This window comes from Tetrahymena thermophila, assembly GCF_000189635.1.
Source record: "Tetrahymena thermophila SB210 genomic scaffold scf_8254667, whole genome shotgun sequence".
Lineage (NCBI taxonomy): Eukaryota > Ciliophora > Oligohymenophorea > Hymenostomatida > Tetrahymenidae > Tetrahymena > Tetrahymena thermophila.
Window position 1 is genome coordinate 1,233,612 of NW_002476434.1, and position 22,166 is coordinate 1,255,777.

General features: G+C 22.9%; 9 protein-coding genes across 9 annotated transcripts; 6 read left to right on the forward strand and 3 right to left on the reverse strand. All coding sequences in view use genetic code 6, as the record gives it.

Annotated features, from left to right (window-relative positions):
• Positions 1-721: 721 nt before the first annotated feature.
• On the reverse strand, positions 722-1,144 carry TTHERM_00035490 (hypothetical protein; the record flags this gene model as incomplete). Its single annotated transcript, XM_971956.2, has 1 exon — positions 722-1,144. The coding sequence occupies exon 1, from the start codon at positions 1,082-1,084 to the stop codon at positions 722-724; it is 363 nt and encodes a 120-aa protein (XP_977049.2). The 5' UTR covers positions 1,085-1,144.
• A 734-nt stretch (positions 1,145-1,878) lies between these two features.
• On the forward strand, positions 1,879-6,397 carry TTHERM_00035500 (hypothetical protein; the record flags this gene model as incomplete). Its single annotated transcript, XM_971957.2, has 5 exons — positions 1,879-2,043; positions 2,144-3,025; positions 3,286-4,151; positions 4,228-4,706; positions 4,971-6,397. Exons 1-5 carry the CDS (start codon positions 1,933-1,935, stop codon positions 6,395-6,397), a joined length of 3,765 nt encoding a protein of 1,254 aa, XP_977050.2. The 5' UTR covers positions 1,879-1,932.
• An 836-nt stretch (positions 6,398-7,233) lies between these two features.
• Positions 7,234-10,326, forward strand: TTHERM_00035510 (Serine/Threonine kinase domain protein; the record flags this gene model as incomplete). Its single annotated transcript, XM_971958.2, has 8 exons — positions 7,234-7,318; positions 7,519-8,300; positions 8,405-8,638; positions 8,962-9,109; positions 9,166-9,362; positions 9,506-9,779; positions 9,880-10,130; positions 10,192-10,326. The coding sequence occupies 8 exons, from the start codon at positions 7,234-7,236 to the stop codon at positions 10,324-10,326; spliced, it is 2,106 nt and encodes a 701-aa protein (XP_977051.2).
• Positions 10,327-12,859: 2,533 nt separating this feature from the next.
• Positions 12,860-13,207, forward strand: TTHERM_000035519 (hypothetical protein; the record flags this gene model as incomplete). The annotated part of the gene is made up of 1 exon (XM_012797132.1): positions 12,860-13,207. One exon carries the CDS (start codon positions 12,860-12,862, stop codon positions 13,205-13,207), a length of 348 nt encoding a protein of 115 aa, XP_012652586.1.
• Positions 13,208-14,527: 1,320 nt separating this feature from the next.
• Positions 14,528-16,054, forward strand: TTHERM_00035520 (indoleamine 2,3-dioxygenase family protein; the record flags this gene model as incomplete). Its single annotated transcript, XM_971959.3, has 1 exon — positions 14,528-16,054. One exon carries the CDS (start codon positions 14,528-14,530, stop codon positions 16,052-16,054), a length of 1,527 nt encoding a protein of 508 aa, XP_977052.2.
• A 1,577-nt stretch (positions 16,055-17,631) lies between these two features.
• TTHERM_000035527 (transmembrane protein, putative) lies at positions 17,632-17,967 on the reverse strand (the record flags this gene model as incomplete). The annotated part of the gene is made up of 1 exon (XM_012797133.1): positions 17,632-17,967. The coding sequence occupies one exon, from the start codon at positions 17,965-17,967 to the stop codon at positions 17,632-17,634; it is 336 nt and encodes a 111-aa protein (XP_012652587.1).
• A 45-nt stretch (positions 17,968-18,012) lies between these two features.
• TTHERM_000035528 (transmembrane protein, putative) lies at positions 18,013-18,408 on the reverse strand (the record flags this gene model as incomplete). Its single annotated transcript, XM_012797134.1, has 1 exon — positions 18,013-18,408. One exon carries the CDS (start codon positions 18,406-18,408, stop codon positions 18,013-18,015), a length of 396 nt encoding a protein of 131 aa, XP_012652588.1.
• Positions 18,409-19,528: 1,120 nt separating this feature from the next.
• Positions 19,529-19,936, forward strand: TTHERM_000035529 (hypothetical protein; the record flags this gene model as incomplete). The annotated part of the gene is made up of 1 exon (XM_012797135.1): positions 19,529-19,936. The coding sequence occupies one exon, from the start codon at positions 19,529-19,531 to the stop codon at positions 19,934-19,936; it is 408 nt and encodes a 135-aa protein (XP_012652589.1).
• Positions 19,937-20,296: 360 nt separating this feature from the next.
• Positions 20,297-21,823, forward strand: TTHERM_00035530 (indoleamine 2,3-dioxygenase family protein; the record flags this gene model as incomplete). The annotated part of the gene is made up of 1 exon (XM_971960.3): positions 20,297-21,823. The coding sequence occupies one exon, from the start codon at positions 20,297-20,299 to the stop codon at positions 21,821-21,823; it is 1,527 nt and encodes a 508-aa protein (XP_977053.2).
• Between the last annotated feature and the right edge of the window lie 343 nt (positions 21,824-22,166).

Here is a 22,166-nt window from a genome sequence, read left to right on the forward strand (position 1 = left end):
AACTTAAATTCTTTCATTTTTACAATAATACATTTTATATTTTAGAAAATTGAAATCAATAATTTACATTTTTATTTTTTTGTTAACTTGGCTTAAAAAAATATTTATGATGAGTAGTTAGTTACTTGTATTTTGATAAATAATTTGTAAAAAAAACATCTTTTTAAACATACTATTAAATAAATATATATTATTATTTAATCAGCAAGAAAATCAAATAATTACAAACACAAAGAAATTTTTTTAGTTTAATATTTTTAATAAATTGTTTTATTTAAAAAATGAATTAATTTTTCAAATATATATATTGCTTACACACTATTTTTATAAACAAAATCAAAATAATTTAGTTAAAAAATATTGAACAATAAGATAATTCCAGAATTATTAGAATTATCCAGTTTCTTTTTTGAATAGCTTTTTTCCGAAAAGATTTAGTAAACATTCTCTTGAATTTATTTATTTATTTAATAAAATGAATAAATTTTATATTAAAAGACTGTTTACAAAATATTTTGTTTGGATTTATACTAAATAAGATATAAATTTTAAAGGAAGTAATACATTTAGATTTGAAAATAATGAAAATGGAACATTATATGATTGAGTTATCTATGAAATTGATTGATAAAATTTATAATATGTACTAGATGCTAACAAATATCTTGTTAATTTTACAGACAAATGTCATTAAAAACTAATTTAATATTAAGTCTTTCTATCATAATTATTTTACAAAAGAATCCAAATATTAGCGGATATTAGCTCTACCTTATTTTTTGCAAGTATCAAGGTCTTTAGGGTTTTCCTAAAAGCATTATTATGTTTATAACTACCAATAAGCTATTCTAAATTTGAACTTATTTTAAAAGCCTCCTACTTTTTAGTCAACATTTTTCATGCAATTCACAAATTCGTTTTCTTTATGAATATTAGCACATTTTTATGTTTCATCTTAAATTTTTGAAGTAACTTTATGAGCAGCTTCGCTAATAAGGTCTTGATTACTCTCTATAAATTTTTCTAGCTCAGTTAATTTGGGCTTTTGCATTTTTCCGTGGAATTTTTAATGTGGGTTCTACATCTAATTATATATCTTCTTTCTTTTATGTTTTTACTTATCTCCTAAATTATATTTTAAAATTGTATATATAATAAATAAATAATTAAATCCAAATAATTTAATTAGGCATTTTAGCTAATTAATCAGCTAAATGCAAACAAATCTAATTTATTTCTAAATTTATATTCAGTTTGTCTTACCTGTACTAAAACTTCAATTTATTCATTTAAAACATTTTACTTAAAAACTTCATTAATTTTATGCACTACAAAACCATCCATGAAACTTCCTTTATCTATAATAATTTAATAAGAATCAATATTTAAATGGGCTGAGTAAATAAATAAATATATTATTTAAAATAAGCTTTAATACCAACTTATTGTGCTTAAATTATACTTAATGACAAATATAATCTATTATTTTATCTTTAATATTATGTAATTACAAAAATTAATGCTATCTGAATAAAAAGTAATTCACACATTATATATAAAATTCAAATTATAAATAAAAGAAATTTTTTTGAGAAATAATTTGGTTTATTGTTTGTATTTATAATTTATTAGACCTAAATTAATCATTTAAATAAACATTTATTTGCACTAAAAAATAATTTTTAGTACTTTCTTTTTGTTCCTTTTTGTGTGTGTTTAAGCAGAAAATTATCAGAAATATTTTGAAATTTAACTTTGTTCAATATTTAAATCTAAATTTGATATGATCAGTGAATAATAAATAAACAATATTAATATTGATTTTGTACAATTGATTTTTGTTTTAAACAAAAATATTTATTATTTATCTATCTTATTAAATTTTATAAGTAAAAAGCTTTCAATAAATAAATATACTACCTGCTTTTAAACATGTAGTAAAGATTATAGCACAATTATTATGATAGCAACCATCCAAGCTAAGCAAAGACACCATAGAATCACCATTCGCAATATGAAAGCTTAATGGAATCTCCATAAATAGTAAAATTTTCACAATGAATTTGTAGATATTAACTTCTATTTAGCTAATCAATAATGTGATAGATATTATTCTCAAAAAATTTTACTAATTTATTAAAAGGATTAAAGAACTCCAAAATGCATAACTTAGAGAAATTCTTAAATAGTTAGTAACAATGCATTAAGTCCATATCTGAGGAATATTATAATTAATGAATAGCAATTAAATTAGTAATTAGAAAGCACTCCTTCAGAGATAACATAATATGTTTAGTAGAAAGCAAAATAAATTCCGTATAATCAGTAGAATTTTAGTGGAGGAAATATTATTAGCTCTTAGTAATAGTAATTAAAGGAAAGTAGTATTTTAAATAATCATAGCAACAATGGTAGAAGTTATAATTAGAATTAGTAAAATTTTAGGAGTGCACAACTGACAAATAATCAGAATTAGTTTTTGGGCATAGAAAATGATAATCCTTTAGATATTAGAAATGATCGCCACGTTATATCTAATGCAGTTAATGATACGTTTCAGCACGAAATCAATTATAGCAACAATAAAATGAATAATCCCTTAAATAATTATATCATAGGAAATTAAATGAATCAAGGCAATAAAGAAGAATAAAATAATTATTATGTTATATCTTCACTTCAATCTACTTCTTAAAATGGAAGTGTAGATGTATCACAGTATGGAAATAATTCTGTAGATAACAAATATCCATACTAGTAAAATTATTAATCTGGTTAGAACTATTCCTCTAAGTTATAAAATGACATGCATCTAAATTAAATCAAGAATATAGAATAAGAAAACCTGCTTTCACAAATGCAAGAAAAAATAAAGTTTTTAACTACTGAAAACGAAGAATAGAAAAAAAAAATTAGGAACTTCAATCAATAGGTTTAGAATGGAGGTGGGAAGGGCTAAACAACTCATCTATATGAAAAATTAAATACAATTAGCAATTAAATTGAAAGTTTAAGCAATTCATAGGTAAATTCAGATATTTATTTTTTCATTCGTTTTCGTTTCAAAAAAAATTAAAAATTTACTGATAAAATTCATAAAAAATTCCTTTTACTAAAAAATAAGTGAGTAAAATATAGTTTGTTAATAATTATATTAACCAAAAAGAGTTTATCAATTAAAAGATACTTAGATAAAGATAGAAAGACTTGTTTTGATTACTTTTCAAATTATTTATTTTATTCTACAAAATTAAATTAAAATAATATTTTTATTTCTAAAAACAGCTAAAATTAGACTTAAAAAAGCTAAATACTCAAAACTCAAGCTAATTTAGGATTGATTCTAGTAGAAGTTAAATTACAAAGTCAGAATTTGACCATACTCCAAAGGAATCTATATAAATGGAAAATTTAGACAAATATAGGAAAACTCAAACGAAAAATAAGTAAAAGAGTAAGAATCATCATCGTCATAAAAAAAATAGCAGTCATAAAAAAAAGAGAAATCATAGCAGCAGTAATTCAAGTATAACTAGCAGCAGCAATAGCAGTAATTATAGTGGAAGTAGCAGAAGTTAAAGTAGCTCTTCCTCTTTTGATAGTGACTAAGAATATGGTAAATATTTAAGGAAAAATAATAACAAAGTGAAAGTGACAAAAGAATATAACTCAAAAAGAGAAGATATTTTATAAGATAGATCAAAGAATATATCTGCTTCTAAAAGAGAAAAAAGCAAATCAAAACATAGAAAATAAAAAACTGAAGACGAAATTCTAAAACTTGGGTCTTTGCTAATAAAAGAAGTCAATTTGAATAGGAAACTAAGAGATCTATTTATGAATACCATTGGATCTACTGAGCAATTTAGGAGAATGCTTGTGGAAAAGAAGTTTACTAATGCCTTCCTAGGAGTCCTTAAGGTCTTTTTGGATGTACTAACAATCATAAGTTTTAACAAAAAAACCTCCTCTCCTCCTACTCATAGCCCATCTTCTTATTCTCCTATGAATCAATTGACTAATACTTCAACATTTACTACCTAATCAAATGTTTAGTAAAGAAATCCAATACTATCTTAAAGTAGATTCAATATTCCTCCTCATCTGCATCTAAAAAATTTAGATCCATAATCACAGCCTTTTATTAATTAGTAAAGCTTTTTTTTAATATTTTTTTAATTCTTATTTCAAATATATTCTTTATATTTTATATTTAAAAACATTTAGAAACTTTTAAAGCCCTTAAAATGGATACATAGGACCTTATATGACAGATAGAATATACAGCTAACACAGTAATGGATAGCATTCACCATTAACTTCACATAGCTTTGTATCTGTAAAATAAGGAAACTAGCACTTTCCAGCTTCAACCACCTCTTAAAGAGACTATTCCCCTCTTGACCATGGATTAAATAGCATAAATAATTAACAAAACTCTAATATTTATTACTAAATGCATGGCTAAAATCAGTAGCTTAGATAAAAAGCTAACATAAATAATAATGGAAACCATGTATACGATTTAAATCTATCAAACATCAACAGAAAGACATCAAATCATAATATGAATTCCTAATCTGTTACAGGTTAAAACAGTGGAAGTGATACATACAGATAACAATTTGAATCTTTTAACCATCCCTCTCCTACCATAATCTAAAATAAGCATATCTATCAAAGCTAGAATGATATTTAGAAATTTGGTAAACATTTTATTCTTCATAATTTTAGTTTATTTAATCTTAAATAAAACTAAAAAATATAATTTTTAAAACTAATATTGATAAAGATCTCATTTCATAAATAATAATTTATTAAACCTAAAATTAAATAGATATTCTTAATTAAAAAAATGTTTATTTATCATTTTATAATTTAAAAACATTTTTATTTTAAAAGCATTTAATTTAATTAAAAAATAAATTAATTTGATAGTTTAATTTTTAATTAATATAAATATAATAAAGTGTCAAGCCCATATTTTAATAATGCGAATAGTAGCTCAAAGAAATAATTGCAGGAGGAAGGAATTAAGATATAACAGCATTACATGAGAAAACTTAACAATGAAAATGACTGGAATGAAAATAGCATCTAAGATGAAAACGAATAGTTTGAAGAAATTTAAAATTAAAATAATTTGAGATCTAATAGCAATAATAGAACTCAACAGAAATATGATAAATCTAAATAATAGTAAAAATAATAAATCATTAATAAATAAACATAATTTTAAGATGAGAGAGGATATTAGAATCCTAATAAATAGAATTACTAGTACGATGATTCAGAATATAGCTAAAATATTTTAATTTCAAAACAAAATAGCATTTAAAGCTAGAATTCTCATGTTAGTATAAATTAAAAATCATATTAGAATTTATAATAAAAAAGCAACACTAATCATGAAAATTTAAGTTAATCAAGGAATAAAAGCAGAAGCACTTCTCCTTATAATTAGATAAATTAGGAGTAATCATAAAACTAACAAAATAAAGTTAGATAAGTGTCTCATACAAATTAAAATAAATAAACTGAAAATATGTTAAGTGTTTAAAGATTATAAAATAAATCCATTAATCATGTAATCAGTCCAAGGAGTGCAATAAGCCCTCTTAAAAGCTAAAACATGTATCAAATATCTTCTTCTGTGCCTGAAATAGAAATGGATAGTGACTCTTAAGAAGTTACTTAGCAATCTAATAAATAAAATTAGACTTTAAAAAAGTAATAAAAAAACATTAAAAATGATAAATTAGCAGCTTCAACAAGAAATAAATCTTCAAACAGGTCCTTTGTTTTTGATGATGACTAACTTTCCTCTAACTCTACCACAAATAATAAATAGAAGCATGTAGGATTTACACCAAAACAGAGCACTCCTAGAGATAGAGATAAAAAATCTTCTCACTCTCCAGCTATAGGACTCATGCCTTGTATGAAGTTAGTAAGGGCATCTCATAATGGTGCTTTGACTCCCTCAAAAGCAAGTATTGTAAATATTAAAGCTGATCTATCATCAAAAGGATCTCATACTAATTTAGACAGTAAAAATAATAGCTTTTACAGCAATAAAAATTAATCTACAAATGAACTTCACAAACCAATAAAGTAATCTCCGATAAGCATAGAATTTGTTGGAGCAAAAAGAAAAATCTAGCCCGAGTCATCTAAAACAAGAGATTTTGATATAATTAATGGAAATACAAAATAACAATAAAACCATTAAAATACTTAAGTGCAATAAATAGAAAAGAAAGAGTAAAATCAACTCTAAATACCTCAAATAAAAATCCTAGATGCTGATCCGACTACACCTAATTCTTAAAATAAACAAAATAATTATCATACTGATAATACACAAACTCCAACATTAAAAACAAATGGTCAATGATTCTAAAAGAGAAATCTTACTTAAATAACTAATTTTAATTAAATTAACATTTTTTGATTAATTTGTAATATGATATATTAATTTATTTTATATAATTCTCATTAAATATTAATAACTAATTAAAACTACTTCATCATATAAAAAACTACCTATTGCTATTTTCTGCATAATAAAATAATTAATTAACAATATATATATTTAAACACTATTGTATTCTTTGTAAAAAATAATGAATTGCTTAATTGTAAATTAAAATATTAAAAATAGCAAATTAATATGTAAAATTTAGTAAATTTATATTTAAAAAAAATTGCATTAATTAAACAAAATAGTTAACTTATTTGTAGATATAAAGATAAATTGATAGATAAATTGATTTATTAATAAATTGTATGGTAAACACTCTGTATATGATTGATGATTGGATATTTTATAAAAACATGCATAATAGTTGACAATAAGCAATCAATGTAATTTTTTTAACTTGTTTGTAAAAAAAATAATTAATTATTGTTAAACTTAATTGAATTCTTTTAAAATTATAAATTTCTGATATTATTGTTAATTAATTTAATTAAGTGTAGGAAGTTATTTAAAATCTATAGATAGGTCAGCTGTAAATCATATCGAAGTAATAGATTTCTATTGATTTATATAAAACTTAGCAAGGATCCATTAACATTTATCTGGCAAGTCTTTATCTTGCAAACAATTGGCTAATAATCATATTATTCTGCATCCAAATAAAATATAAATACGTTGAAAATTAAATTGTTTTTCAATAATAGGATAAGCAAAGTAGTTAACAAATATAATCAGAAAAATACAAATAAGGTATGAGCAGTTCTGAAAAATAAAAGGAATATGTAGTACAGAAATCCATAGATAGCTTAAATACAGATAGGAGGGAGTCTGATTAGAGTAAAAAATTGAAGAATTTATATATCATGTTGCATATTTTATCATGGTTGCGTTTAATTTACTTTAAATAATATACAAATAAATATTGTTTAAAAAAATTTATTAAACACAAATGAGTAATTTCATTGATACTGACTTTCTTCAAGCAAAAGTTTACTAATATTTTTTAAGTAATATTATCTTGTTTATATACTGTTAAGGTGCGAAGTAGACTGGATTACCTGAAATTCTGAAGCGTCCAAAAGAGAGAAAGTATGGTTAAGATGTTTTAATAGAACAATAGTAGAAATTAAGATCATCTTACAATGGTCGATTACTCACTCAAAGCGAAAAGCTAAATATTTAATCGTCTAACCCAAACTTTTCAGAAAAATAAGATGATAATTTATACTCACAATTAAATATCTCTTAAGGATATGTAGTATAGAGTTGCCAACAAGAAAAAAATAGAGATAGTATAAGTTTAGCTAATGATGATGTTTCTCTTTTGAAAAGAGGAAACTAGAGTAGTGCGACATTTTTAAAGCAAGAGCAAGATTTTGAAAACGAATCATTACTAACAAGAACAAACGATAAGAGCTCAAAGGCTCAAAAATCATACACATCTTTTGCATAGTAGGTGAAAGGTGGAGCTTACTCTCTCAATAGAAACAATAACTCATCTTATGGATAAAGAAAACTTGGTTATTCTTCTAACTAAATTTAAAAGTTGGATGAAAATATTAGAATGCTAGAATAAAATTTATAACAACTGAAAAAAAGCCAGGTCAAGACGCAATAAAATAAGAAACTTTCTAGTAGCCCTTATAAAGCAAGACCTATAACAGCTTCAGCTGAAAAGAAAATAAATGAAGAAAAAATAGAAGCCTACAATAGGCTTTATAACATTGATGAAAATCTACAAGATTAAGATCATTTAATTGTGAATTTCAATGCCAACTATTATAATAAGAAAAAACCTGCTCGCCTTGGAATAAACAACGTAAAATCCAACAACTTGTATTTAAACATTTTTTAAATAATATTTTCCATTAAGTTGATTTAAACTATTTAAAAATAAATTCATTATTCACAATTAAACAAAAGCTTGATAAAAAAGCACAAATATCTCCTCAAGTTATCCAAGAAGCCATTAAATATGAAGAAAAGCTAATCTAAAATAAAAAGCAGCAAGAAGCGAAAAAATTTTCTGGTTCAGGCCAAAACAATTTAAGAATCAGAAAATTAGAAACAACAAAAATGATAAAAGAAACACCTCTATCAAACAGCAAAAGAATAAATACAATCGAAGAATCTAATTAAAATGTACCGTTTTCAACAGTAAAAAATTAATTTTTATTCATCATAAAATATTTTTTATTTAAAAAAATAAAATAATTACTTTGGTTTCTCTGTAAACAATGTTAAAATTTATAATAAAAATAGCTATATAAACCTTTCTATAGACTTTAAAAAATATTTTATTTATATTATGTAGAAAGGAAATTTAATAAAGAAACTTTACATTAAATTTATTGATAAAATAAATAAAAAAATTAGAATAGTAAAATATAACTAAAAAGCTATATTTTTTGAAAATAGCTTATTATAGTTATTTAAAATATTTTTAAACTTAATGGTAAAAAGTATTTATCTAATAAAAGACTGCTGCAAAATCTACAAAGCCAGAGCTTTCTGAAAAGAGGGATTTTAGTGATACTCAAAATTTCAGTTTGTAAGATGTAACAGCTAATAATTAATCTACAAAAAGTAAAAATGAACTTGATAACTACAAATTAGGTCCTTTAATAGGTATTTTATAGTTAGATGTCTTATTTAAATTACTAATGAACATTATCATATATTAGGAAAAGGATCATATGCAACAGTAAGACTTGCAACAGACTTGGCAACAAATGAATAAGTTGCTATTAAATTCTATGAGAAATTTAAGCTATTTGACCCTCAAAAAAAGAAAAATGTTCAAAGAGAAATCTCTATCCTTAAAAAAATTTCTCACCCACATTGCATTGGAATGCAAAAAACATTTGAAAATAGCAAAAATGTAATTAAAGTGTTTATTCATAATTTATTGCTTTAGAAGGATCTTTTTTAAAATTAATCTAGATTACATTTAATAATTATTTTTAATTTAAATGTATTACTTTAAAATTTAATAACTAAATAACTATTAAAATTAATATAAAGATATGTGTTGTGATGGAATATGTTGGTAAAGATTCTCTTTATACCTATTTGAAGAGCTTTGAGGGAAGAAAGTTACCTGAAGAGGAAGCTAAAAGAATTTTTAAGTAAATAATAAAAGGAGTTAGTTATCTCCATACAAACAATATAATTCATAGAGACATGAAGCTTGAAAATTTATTAATGGATGATACTAAAAATATAAAAATTATAGATTTTGGATTTTCAATAATGATACCTCCAGATAAAAAACTAAACATATTCTGTGGTACTCCAAGTAAAATTAATTTATTTTTTCAAAGCATAAAACTATGTTTCATAATTTTATTTTATAAAACCTTAATAACTTATTAAAATTTAAATTATAAATAATAAAGGCTATATGGCACCAGAAATAGTTAGTAAAAAGGAGTATTATGGTCCTCCAGTAGATATTTGGGCGTGCGGTATATTGTTGTATGTAATGCTTGTTGGTACTTTTCCTTTTAAAGCAGCTGATGATAAGACATTATATTTTAAGATTAGAAACGGTAATTATGATTTACCACCACATGTAAGTGTAGGTGCAAGATAAATTTTAAAGAAAATTTTAAACGTTAATTATCATGAAAGAGCAACAGCTGAAGAGGTAATTAAGTTTTTCTGACATTTTAGAATACTCTAAATATTAATTTTTATCATATTAATAGATTCTTATGGATACATGGGTTAGCCCTATGAATATAGTAAGAAAAATAGATGAGTTAAGAGCTTAAATTAAATAAAAATAAAATGTAAATTCAATTAATGACGAAGAAGAAGTAAATCAAAATAAAGAGCATTGAATTAAAAAAAAGATCTTCCCAATTTCACAAGTTTTTTTTGATGAGGAGAAATTTATTATAAAATATTTGACAAACAAATAATACTTTAATTTTCATAACTTTAATTAATAAAAATACCACAAAAAGCTATTCATTCAATTAATCAATAATAAATAGATGAATAAAATTAAATATTAAAAATAAAAATTTACTTTCTCACACTGATTTGAAATATCAATTATTTAACTAATATCACTTTTATAAGGATTAATATATGTATTTATATATAATTACTGTGTGTACTCTCAATTTTGAGAAAATATTCGGATTTCATGTAAGCCCTCAAAATTAACAAAATATTTTATAAATTACAACTATTTGATTTTGTATTATAGATTATATTTCCTGATTGAATACAATATACTTTTAATATAAAGCACTCTTCAAATATAAATTGAAGAAAATGTTTTTTATATATTTTTATAAAAGATAATATTTTAATTCATAATTTTTAAAAATAGAATTCACATCTTACTATTATTTGATAGTAATTAAAATATTTTACTAATATTTTATTTTATTTAATAAAAAAATATTTACTATTTTAGTTTGCTTATGTTAACATTATAAAATTAAAATCATAAAGTACACTGCTGATTCAAAATTCTCTTAAAATTATCTTTTTATATTAACGAGATTAAGTAGAATGTGTGAATTAAATATAAATACATACTATTTATATTTTCAGGCAAAATAATTCTTTTATGGAATTACTGAATATATGAAGCAATTAATATACCTCTTCGTTTATAAAATATTTTGTATAATAGAGGTACCTAAACATCTTTTAATCTTACTGATATTACATTAATATTATTAAATTCTATTATAATAAAGGCTAATTGTAAAAATGATATTTAAATATAAATATTTCTTGATAAAGATACAAATAATCTAAGTAAATGTGAAATTATATCAAATAGAAAAAATTTAATTTTATTAATTGATTTTAAGAAAGATACTCATTTATTTATTTAGGTAGTTGAAAAATTGTTTTTTATTTTTCTTCTTTTAATAAAAGATTTTGTAACAAATTCTTCTTGCAAACACTTTTTATTTTATTCAGATATTCTAAAATAAATTTAAAATGCAAATTAAAATAATTTTAAGAAGAAACTTCATTTAATAAAAAATAAATCAGTTTCTCATTTTTGCTATAAAAATATCATGTTAAAGTCATTTTATTTTTATCACCACTTATTTGTGAGGTTTCAAAAATAAATATCTTTTTATTGTATTTTTAATTTATCACCACAAACAAATTAAATTACTTAAACATTCATGTATTATACAAGAATTTTTTGAATAAATACAAGTAGTGATTTTTAGGAAAGAACAATTAAAAATTTTGAGTTTCTAATTGATAATTCAATCAATCAATAAATCAAATTACCCTATTTAATATTAAAATAAATTACAAATTTCATTTTTAAATTTTTAGTTTTAAAATATCTTAGAGGAGCATTTATTTTGTTATATATAAATTAGAGAATCATTTAAATATATTGAGGTTTTATGGTATGATACTTAATTAGCAATACAAATATTAAAAGATATTAAGCAAGTAAGTGTAATTTATATACCAAATTTAGCAAATAAAATTTTTTTAAATATCAAATAGATTTGATTGGTGATAACTGAATGTTACATGAATCTTTTGTTAAAAGGTGTAATTGGATATAGATTTTTTTATTCTTTTTCTATTAAAATTTGAATATGGGGAAATAGTTTTTGATTGCTATTTTTATTTGATTTTAAAAGATTATGTAAATTACATTTGAGGAATAATTAACATTAGAGTTGAAAGCACCTTAATTAGAAAATATAAATTACACTATTTTTCCCACATCTTTTAATTTAAGAATTTGTAAGTATTATTGATAATTCGAACTCATTAGAAAGCAAAATATGATGTAAATTTTACCAATTCTTAAATCATTTTTAATTAATTATTATCCGCAAATTTAGAAAATAGAGTATTTCGAATCTTTTCTTTTTCTTTTGGTCATTTGAACTTAAAAAGGTTGAAAACAAAAAAAATATTTACTATTTTATGTTAATTAAATTATTATAATGAGATGAGGCAAAAATTTATTATTAAATAAATCTATTTGCTTATTTATTTTTAAATTTTCTTTTAATTTTTTTTAATATATTTGTAAATTTTGCTTATTTAAATTTATTTGATAATGTGCAATTTATTTTTCCTCTTCATCAATATATGTTTTGATTGAAAATATAATAGTAAGAACTAAGGGGAATTATTTTGAAATTATAAATTTTAAGCACATTCAAGCAAATTTAATAATTGAGGAGACAAGTTACAGAGGCAAATCAATTTTATTTATATGAATTTTTCTTGTAATATTCATGACATTATCAAGGAGATTCCATCATTTAAATACAATAAATTGAAAAAATCTATTTATATTTTTTAATTTTTGTAAAAATTATAATTTACAATAGATTAAAATATAAAGATAGATGATTAAAAATGAAAGAATAAGCACTGGATTTTCTTTTATTTTCAATAAATTTTTTAATAAAGAATTTTTAAAACTAATTTTTGTTCAGCTTATAGTTTGTTCGATCAAATTTTAGTAAGGTCTTCAATAATTTAAGGATGAATCAGCACAAACCTAACAGCTTAACAAAATTTTAACTCATTTACAAAGTAAAGTAATAGTAAATTTAAAAAAAAAATAGTGCTTAGAAGCCTGTAAAAGAAGCAAATCTTAATGATTGGTAAAGAGTAATATACTTCTGCAATCAAAAAATCAACAAATTAAGTTTTTAAAATATAAAAGCCTTAAAAGAAGTTTAAGTTACGACAGTAAATTGAGAAAGCTTTTAAAAAATTAAGCTATTTAGGTAATGTATTCAATAAATTAAAGATTATATTCTTATAATTAACTCAGTTTAAGTAGTAAAATCTTTTAATTAACAAATACATTTTAGGTGAATTTAAAAAGTCTTTTAATTGCTGGAAAAATCATAAAAATGTTTTATTTAATGTTTATGTTTTTCATCTTACATTCCTAAAAAAATACTTACAAAATTATGATTAGATTTATTTTAAATGTTTAAAAGGAAAAAAGAAAAATTAAATTTTTTTACCCCAAACAAATGATGTATGGAATTTAAGAGAGTTAGTCATAATTAATATTAAATCTAAATCACGTCAGCTTTGCTTTATAATAAAAATTGATGACAACAATTAAATCTAAAATAGATTATATACTTAAAATTTTGAAATTGTTTCTAAGAAGGTAAAGCTGACGTAATAATCTTTTTTTTTATTTCTAAATAGAATTTTTTGTAAATATTAATGAGGAAATAGTTTATAAAAAAAAAGATCTACACGAATTTGAATATAAAATTTTTATTACTCGCTTACAGTATGCATCTTTTTTTAAAGGAAAAAGGAAACTTTTGATTTGTTGCTGATATGAATATTATTTAAAAGCAATTATAGTTTCGTTTTTGTTTTTGGCATCAAAAAAAATAAATGAAAAAGATATATATGATAACAAACAATTCTATTTAGATTCTCTTTTTATAACCTTAAGAAAAAAATTGGATTGATAACAAGATGAATTTTAAAAGAATTAACAATATACTCAAACATAAAGATGTATTATGCATAAAATAAATTATTAGAATAGAAACGTAATGCAATTATACTTTTCATGAATTTTGTAACATAGAATTAAAGGAGTTATAATAAGTGATTTATTATAGAAATAAAAATAAGAAGTAAAAAATTAATAAATAAATATTCGGTGAAACCTAGAGATTGAAAAGAGTTTTGATTTTATAGTTGGTCTGTTTAATTCTGAAATCAATGAAAACACAAACCAATTTATGAGGAATTCTGATAGAATATAAAAATTTATCATCATATATTATATGAAATTTATTGAAATAAAGCAAAGAATTATTTTCTGATTACTTTAAAAAAGTAATATTTACCAAAAAAAAAAAAGATCAATCAAATTAATCAAAAAACAATTCATAAAATCAAATTTTAAGAAAAAAAGTCACATTAAAATAGGTAAAAATTACATCATTTGAACGAATATTTTAAAAACTAGTACCTATTAAGTTATTAAAATATATTTTTTTTTAACAGCAAAAGTAATTAAAAAAAGTCAAAGCAACTATGTTCCTATCAAGATTTACTAATTCATCTAAAATGCTTCACTGCATCTCAAGAATGAACTCCTCAACTTTCAAAATTCTTAATGACATTCCCAAAGATAATACTGTTCCTTAATTTACTGTTGGTCGCAAAAATGGTTTCCTTCCTTGGGGTGCTCCTTTAGCTCGTCTTCCTGAACCATTCTAAATCATAGATGAAATCCTTGACGAAGCTCCCTACTACAAACGTGACGGAACTCCAGGTAAATTAGCTACTGGTAGCTTTGGAGAGTACGTCAGAGAAAAGCTTCCTCTCCTCGATGTTTCTAACATTAAGGATTCAGCTCTTTTATTTGCTCTTTATCGTGACTACACTTTCTTGACTAGTTAATATATCCTTGAACCTTGCCATCTTCATTATATCGCTACTAAATCCAAAGACTATGGACTTGGTCGTAGTAGACTTCCAGCAAATATTGCTATTCCCCTTGTTAGTTTAGCTAAATAACTTGGAGCCAAGCCCTTCATGGAATACACTTGTTATGCTACTTATAACTGGTAGAAGATTGATCCTACAGGTAACTGCGATGCTCAAAATATCAAACTTGTTCGTCATTTAGAAGGTTCATAGCACGAAACTGGGTTTGTTGCAGTACACATTGCCATGGTCCAACACTCTGGCGAACTTGTATCAAATGTTTAAGACGTTCTTGACGCTGTTGAAAAGAGAGACAGAGAAGAATTTGACATCTGTCTTAAGAAGATGTTGACAACCACCAAAATTATTAATGTTAAGATGGATACTATGTGGGAGTATTCTTCACCAAAAGCTTATAATAACTTCCGTACCTACATCATGGGCACAAAAAGTTAACCTATGTTCCCTAATGGTGTTGTCTATGAAGGTGTTTCTGAAGAACCAACCTTTTATCGTGGAGAAAGTGGTGCAAATGATTCTATAGTTCCTACTATTGATAACCTCCTAGAACTTACTGATACTATGCCTGATAATCCCTTCACTGCTATCTTAAAGGATTTCCGTACATACCGTCCAGTAAATCACAATGCTTATTTGAGCTATGTTGAAGAAAAAGCCAAATCAATTGGTGTCCGTGCATTCGCCACCTAGGATTCTAACTCTACTGTTCTTTACTAGGCACTTCTTGATTAAGTATCTGAATTCAGAGAAAGACATTGGAGATTCACAAAGAATTATATATTAAAGTACTCCAAACACCCTCGTGCCACTGGTGGCTCTCCCATCATTACCTGGCTACCAAACTAATTAGCAACAGTTATGCAAGCCATAGTTAATATCTAAAATTTCATAAAAGAAGACGAATTAAGCCACGAAAATAAGCAATTATATGTAGAACTTACCAAAAAAGCAGATACTTAATTACGTATCTTAAGGAGAGAAGTAGAAGAACTTAAAAAGGATTATCCTGGATAAGACATTGACTTCTAAGAAGTCGAAGGATACAAACCTAAAAAAGTAGAAACCTAATCAGCAGCTACTTTTGGATAAGCAAAACCAGCAGTAGCTTGATTATCAATATCATCTATATTTATTAAATTTTGTATATTTTATTAGTATTTAGTATTATTAAAATTCTAAAGTCAGCTTTTAATCAATCAATTAATTATTAATTAAGTAAAATTTACATTCAAAAGATTTGCCATTTGATTTTTTTGTTTTCTTTAAACAATTTTTTTTAATTACATAAAAATTCAATAATTTCAACAAAAAAAAATTGATTTCCATAAAGAGAGAAGGTTAAGTTTTTGGTTCCATTTCCTAAAAAATAAAATTAAAAAGATTTTAGAATCTGTATTATAAAATAATTATATTTTTAAAAATCAGAATATTTTTTTTAAAATTAATATGAGTTTATGAGTTAATTAATTAAATATTTTTAAAAAAAATAGTTGATTCCTGGAAAAATTTAATATGATTTTTATAGGTTAAATAAATAAAATTATACTAAAATTATTTAAAATTAATTATTAATTTAAAAAAAGAAAATTATAGATTTTACAATCTTTATTAGAAAATTAATATATTTTTAAAAACCAGAAAATCATTTTTAAAAATTTAAATGAAAGAATGAATTAATTAATTAAATATTTAAAAAAAAATAGTTGATTCCTGGAAAAATTTGATAATATTTTTTTAAAAAGGTTAAATAAATAAAAATTATTCTAAAAAGACTTAAAATTTATTATTAATTTAAAAAAAGAAAATTCACAAGATTTTACAACCTGTATTAGAAATTATTATATTATTAAAATCAGAATATCATTTTTAAAAATTAAAATGAAAGAATGAATTTATGAATTAATTAAATATTTAAAAAAAAGTAGTTGATTTATGGAAAAATTTAATATGATTTTTATAAGTTAAATAAAAGAATTATTATAAAATTTAAAATTAATTATTAATTTAAAAAAGAAAATTCAATAAACTATCCAATTAATTGTTGAGTTAATATTTTTAAATAATATTCTTTATAGTAGAAATAAGGTAAATGAAATAATCTAACTGTAAAGTTAATAAATTAAAGAAGTTATAATAATACAAATTTTTTATAATTTTTTCTTTAATGAGTATTTAAAATTTTTTAATTTATATGTATTTATGATTAATTAAAATTTAAAAAAGGAAATACACCTCAATTATCAGGTTGTAATAGTATGCTAATGAATATAATTATTAATATGATTATTTAATATTAAAAAAATAGAAAATTCACCAAAGCTATATATTTGTTTAGTAAATAACGTAAATTAATCAATAAAATTACAAAATTATTAAATTAATAAAATTCGTTAGCACACAAATTTTTTATGATCCTCTAATGAATAATAAAAGTTTATAAATGAATTTATATATTATTATGATTAATTACAACTTAAAACAAAAAAGAAATACATATCAATAATCTGATTGTAATAATATCTTAATGACTATAATTATTAATATGATTATTTAATATTAGTTGTAAATTAAATAATAGAAAATTTATCAAAGCTATTAAATTGCTGAGTAATATTTTAATATAATATTTTTTATAGTAGAAATAATATAAATTAATCGTGAGTTACAAAGTTAACAAATTAAAAAACTCAATTAATTGTTTGTTAGTAGTACACAATTTTTTTTGATGATCCTCCAAGGAATAATTAAAGCTTTTAAATGAATTTAAATATTATTAGTTATTACAATGTAAAAAAAAAAAATTCACGCGTATTATCAAGCTAAAGGTTATAGAAATATATTTATGATATTTAACGTTAATTCAAAAAAACAAAATTCACTTTTGCCTTCAAATTGTAAAATTAATATCTTTTTAAATTATATTCTTTAGAGTTGAAAAAAAATTAACCAGTTAAAATAGAAAGAAAATTAATTAAAGAGTTCATTAGCATACAGATTTTGGTCAAAAATATCTATTTAAGCATCAATATTATATATATATATTTATTGATTTAAATACCTACTTTCTATCAACTGAAACTGACACCACTTTTTAAATTCTCTTACCTCTCATTTAAATTTTTGACACCTTTATTTTTATTAGTATTTACATTTACAATATAGCAACTTCCATGAATTAATAAGATTAAAAGGAAAATTGAATACATACTGAGTACTACTTTGAATTATATATTGCGATGTTATAAATCATCATTTATTTAAACTCCAATTAATCTAAAGGATTATAAAATTCTTATATTAATAGTTATCATTAATTTAAATTTTTCATTTCTTAATTTTATTAATATTTTGAAAAAGAAATAGAAAAAATAAGCTTTTTCAAAATCTCTCTTTGTCCAAAATATTATCCTTAGTAAAAGTTTTTTTTATTAATAAGCTGAGACGTTAATTTAGAATTTGCTCATTATTAGCTTATGTAGATTCTAAATTTGTAAATACTCACTTCATTTTAGTTTGAGCACATTAACTTAATTTATAAAAAAAAATATGACTAAAATATTGAAATTTTATAGATTCATTTCTTATTCCTTTATCTATGAACAATTTTAAATAAATTATTATTTATAGAGTTGAGTGAATGATGTTAGTAAATTATCTATGCTAAATGATACATTAATTATAAATAATTAAATTTTTTGAATCTTTATAAAGATATTTCTTTTTTTCGATATAGATTTGTAAGAAAAAAAATTTTTTTCTTTCATTTATAGTGTGCAATAACCAATAGATTTTTGTTCAAAACGATAAATTAAATTTAAGCATTTGCGTCTCCACAACCTCTTTTTTCGAAAAATATTCAATATAAATGTGAAGTATAGAATGATTGATTTAATTTTATTTTAGCATATAATTTTTTCTATTTTATTTAAACTAACGAAAAAAATAAAATTAGGAAAATATTTTTTTAGAAAATAAATAAATTATTAAATATTTTTTTTTTAAATACAATAAAATATCATTTTATTTTAATAAGAGTCTTAAAATATCTTAGATTACATCATGTTGAGCTTTTTGTTAAATGATATTTTATGGGTAACTGGTACTTACCAAAAAAATCATGAAAAAATAAAAGTGGGTGACTTACTTTCTTTTTGTATGGACGGAGTTAGCAATGTCTTATTTGAGGAAAAACTTAATTACTTTAAGTAAAAAAAATTCAAGTTGAAAATTAATTCTGAAATTTCTTTTCAATTTTTTTAGGAAAATTGCTGATTTTATGTTTGTTTTTTCTTCAATTTATTTCATAATTTTGTTATTTTTTGTTTGATTAGAAAGTAAAATTAGATATTCGTAGTTGTTAAGGGGAAATTTTGGAAAATAAATTCAAGTCTCTTCAATTAAAAAAAAAGTTACAGAGGCAAATAAATTTTATTTTTTAGAACTTTTTAGTAAAATATCCATGATACTCTACTTATCAGTCAAATTTCACCAACTAAAAATAAAAAATTGAATTAATTTTATTTATAATTATTTAATTTTTGTAAAAATGTATATTGATTGTAATAGATTAAAGTATAGTGATAGATGAATATAAAATGGAAGAAAAAGCCTCTAAATTTATTATTTTACAAATAAATTTATTAATATAGATTTTTCATATTTCACTTTAGTTTGCTCAACCAAATATAAATAAGGTATATCTATATACTAAAGAATTATCAGCGTTAAATTCAATAATACTGCACCATTAAATACAATTTATCAAGCTAACTAAAATAATAGGAATATAAAGAAAAACTAAGCTAAGAAAAATTTTATTTAAAAGCAAAGTATGTTGGTAAACATAACTAGATATCTCAATTAAAAAAAATAATAAAAGAATTTAATTTTCTGATACCAACGCCTAGAAATAAAATTTATGTTATTCAATTAAATTACCACTTTTAGAAAGTTAAGCAATTAATATAATAGATTCCACAAATCACTGACTGATTGATATTTATAGTACCTTCAACTTTATAATGGTAATTTTTTTTATATCAAATACAATTTATGCAAATTTGAAATTTTTATTTTTTATTTACTGACAATAAGATATTAAATACAAAATTAGGTGTTTTTATTTTTCAATTTTTACACAATAAAACTTATACTCTCTTTATATTATTATAAGGAGGGTATTTTAAATGGTTAAAAATTGTATAATTTTTTATAAATTTCCTAATACTTGCGTTACTTATTTATTTTTTAAAAAATTAATTGAAAAAACACCCCTCCTCTATTTTTAAAACAGAAACAATTGTACAAAGTATTTTTTTTAATAGAAAATAAAAATCAAAAATTTAAAAAGATATGTTCCTTTCTAGATATACAAATTCATCTAAAATGCTTCACTGCATCTCAAGGATGAATTCTTCAACTTTCAAAATCCTTAATGATATTCCAACTGATAACACTGTTCCTCAATTCACTGTTGGTCGCAAAAATGGTTTCCTTCCTTGGGGTACTCCTCTGGCACGCCTCCCTGAACCCTTCAAAATTATAGACCAAATTCTTGACGAAGCTCCCTATTACAAACGTGATGGTACTCCAGGCTTGTTAGCTACTGGTAGCTTTGGAGAATATGTGAGAGAAAATCTACCTCTCCTTGATGTTTCCAACATTAAGGACTCAGCTCTTTTATTTGCTCTTTATCGTGATTATACTTTTTTGACCAGTTAATATCTCCTTGAGCCTTGTCATCTTCACTATCTTGCAACTAAATCCAAAGACTATGGCCTTGGTCGTAGTAGACTCCCAGCAAATATCTCTGTCCCCCTTGTTAGTTTAGCTAAATAGCTTGATGCAAAGCCTTTCATGGAATACTCTTGTTATGCCACTTTTAACTGGGAGAAGATTGATCCTACAAGTAACTTAGATCCTTAAAATATCAGACTTATTCGCCATTTAGAAGGTTCATAGCACGAAACTGGGTTTGCTGCTGTTCATATTGCTATGGTCTAACATTCTGGCGAACTTGTATCAAATGTTTAAGATATTCTTGACTCAGTTGAAAAAAAAGACAGAGAAGAATTTGATATTTGCCTTAAAAAGATGTTGGAAACCACCAAAATTATCAATGTTAAGATGGACACTATGTGGGAATACTCTTCACCAAAAGCATTTAATAATTTCCGTTCCTATATGATGGGCATAAAGAGCTAACCAATGTTCCCTAAAGGTGTTGTTTACGAAGGTGTTTCCAAAGAACCAACATTTTATCGTGGAGTAAGTGCTGCTAATGATTCTATAATCCCTACTATCGATAATCTCTTAGAGCTTACTAATAATCTACCTGATAACAGTTTCACTGATATGTTAAGGGATTTTCGTACCTATCGCCCAGTAAATCACAATGCCTATTTGAGCTATGTTGAGGAAAAAGCTAAATCGATTGGTGTCCATGCGTTTGCCACCTTGGATTCTAACTCCACTGTTCTCTACTAGGCCCTTCTTGATCAAGTATCTGAATTCAGAGAAAGACATTGGAGATTCACAAAGAATTATATATTAAAGCACTCCAAGCATCCTCGCGCTACTGGCGGCACTCCCATCATTACATGGCTTCCAAATTAATTAGCAACAGTTATGTAATCTATAGTTAATATTCAAAGCTTTATAAAAGAAGACAAATTAAGCCACGAAAACAAGCAATTATATGTAGAACTTACCAAAAAGGCAAATACTTAGTTGCGTATATTAAATAGAGAAGTAGAAGAACTTAAAAAAGAATATCATGGATAAGACATGGACTTCTAAGAAGTCGAAGGATAAATGTCTAAAATAGCACAAAGCTAATCAGAAACTACTTATGGATAAGCAAAATCAGCAGTGGCTTGATTTGTAACAAATTAATTTATAATTAAGATTTTTATTTATTTTATTTATATTCTGTTTAATTAAATTAGTCGTGTTTATATTATAACGAATTATTATCCAAAATTTATTATCAAAGTAGTTTGTTTGGCATTTTTTGCTTCTTTTAAAAGCTTTAAGTTTACCTTAGATTTAAAATTTATGGATAGTCAAAATAAATTCTTATTTTTATATTTACTGAACGAAGCCTTGAAATTACGTCTTCCAAATTAAAAACTAATAAAAATTTTGAAATTATTTTAAAACGCAGGCAGTATATTTTTTTCATAGTATTTCTTACAATCAAACAATAACAATTATTGCACTA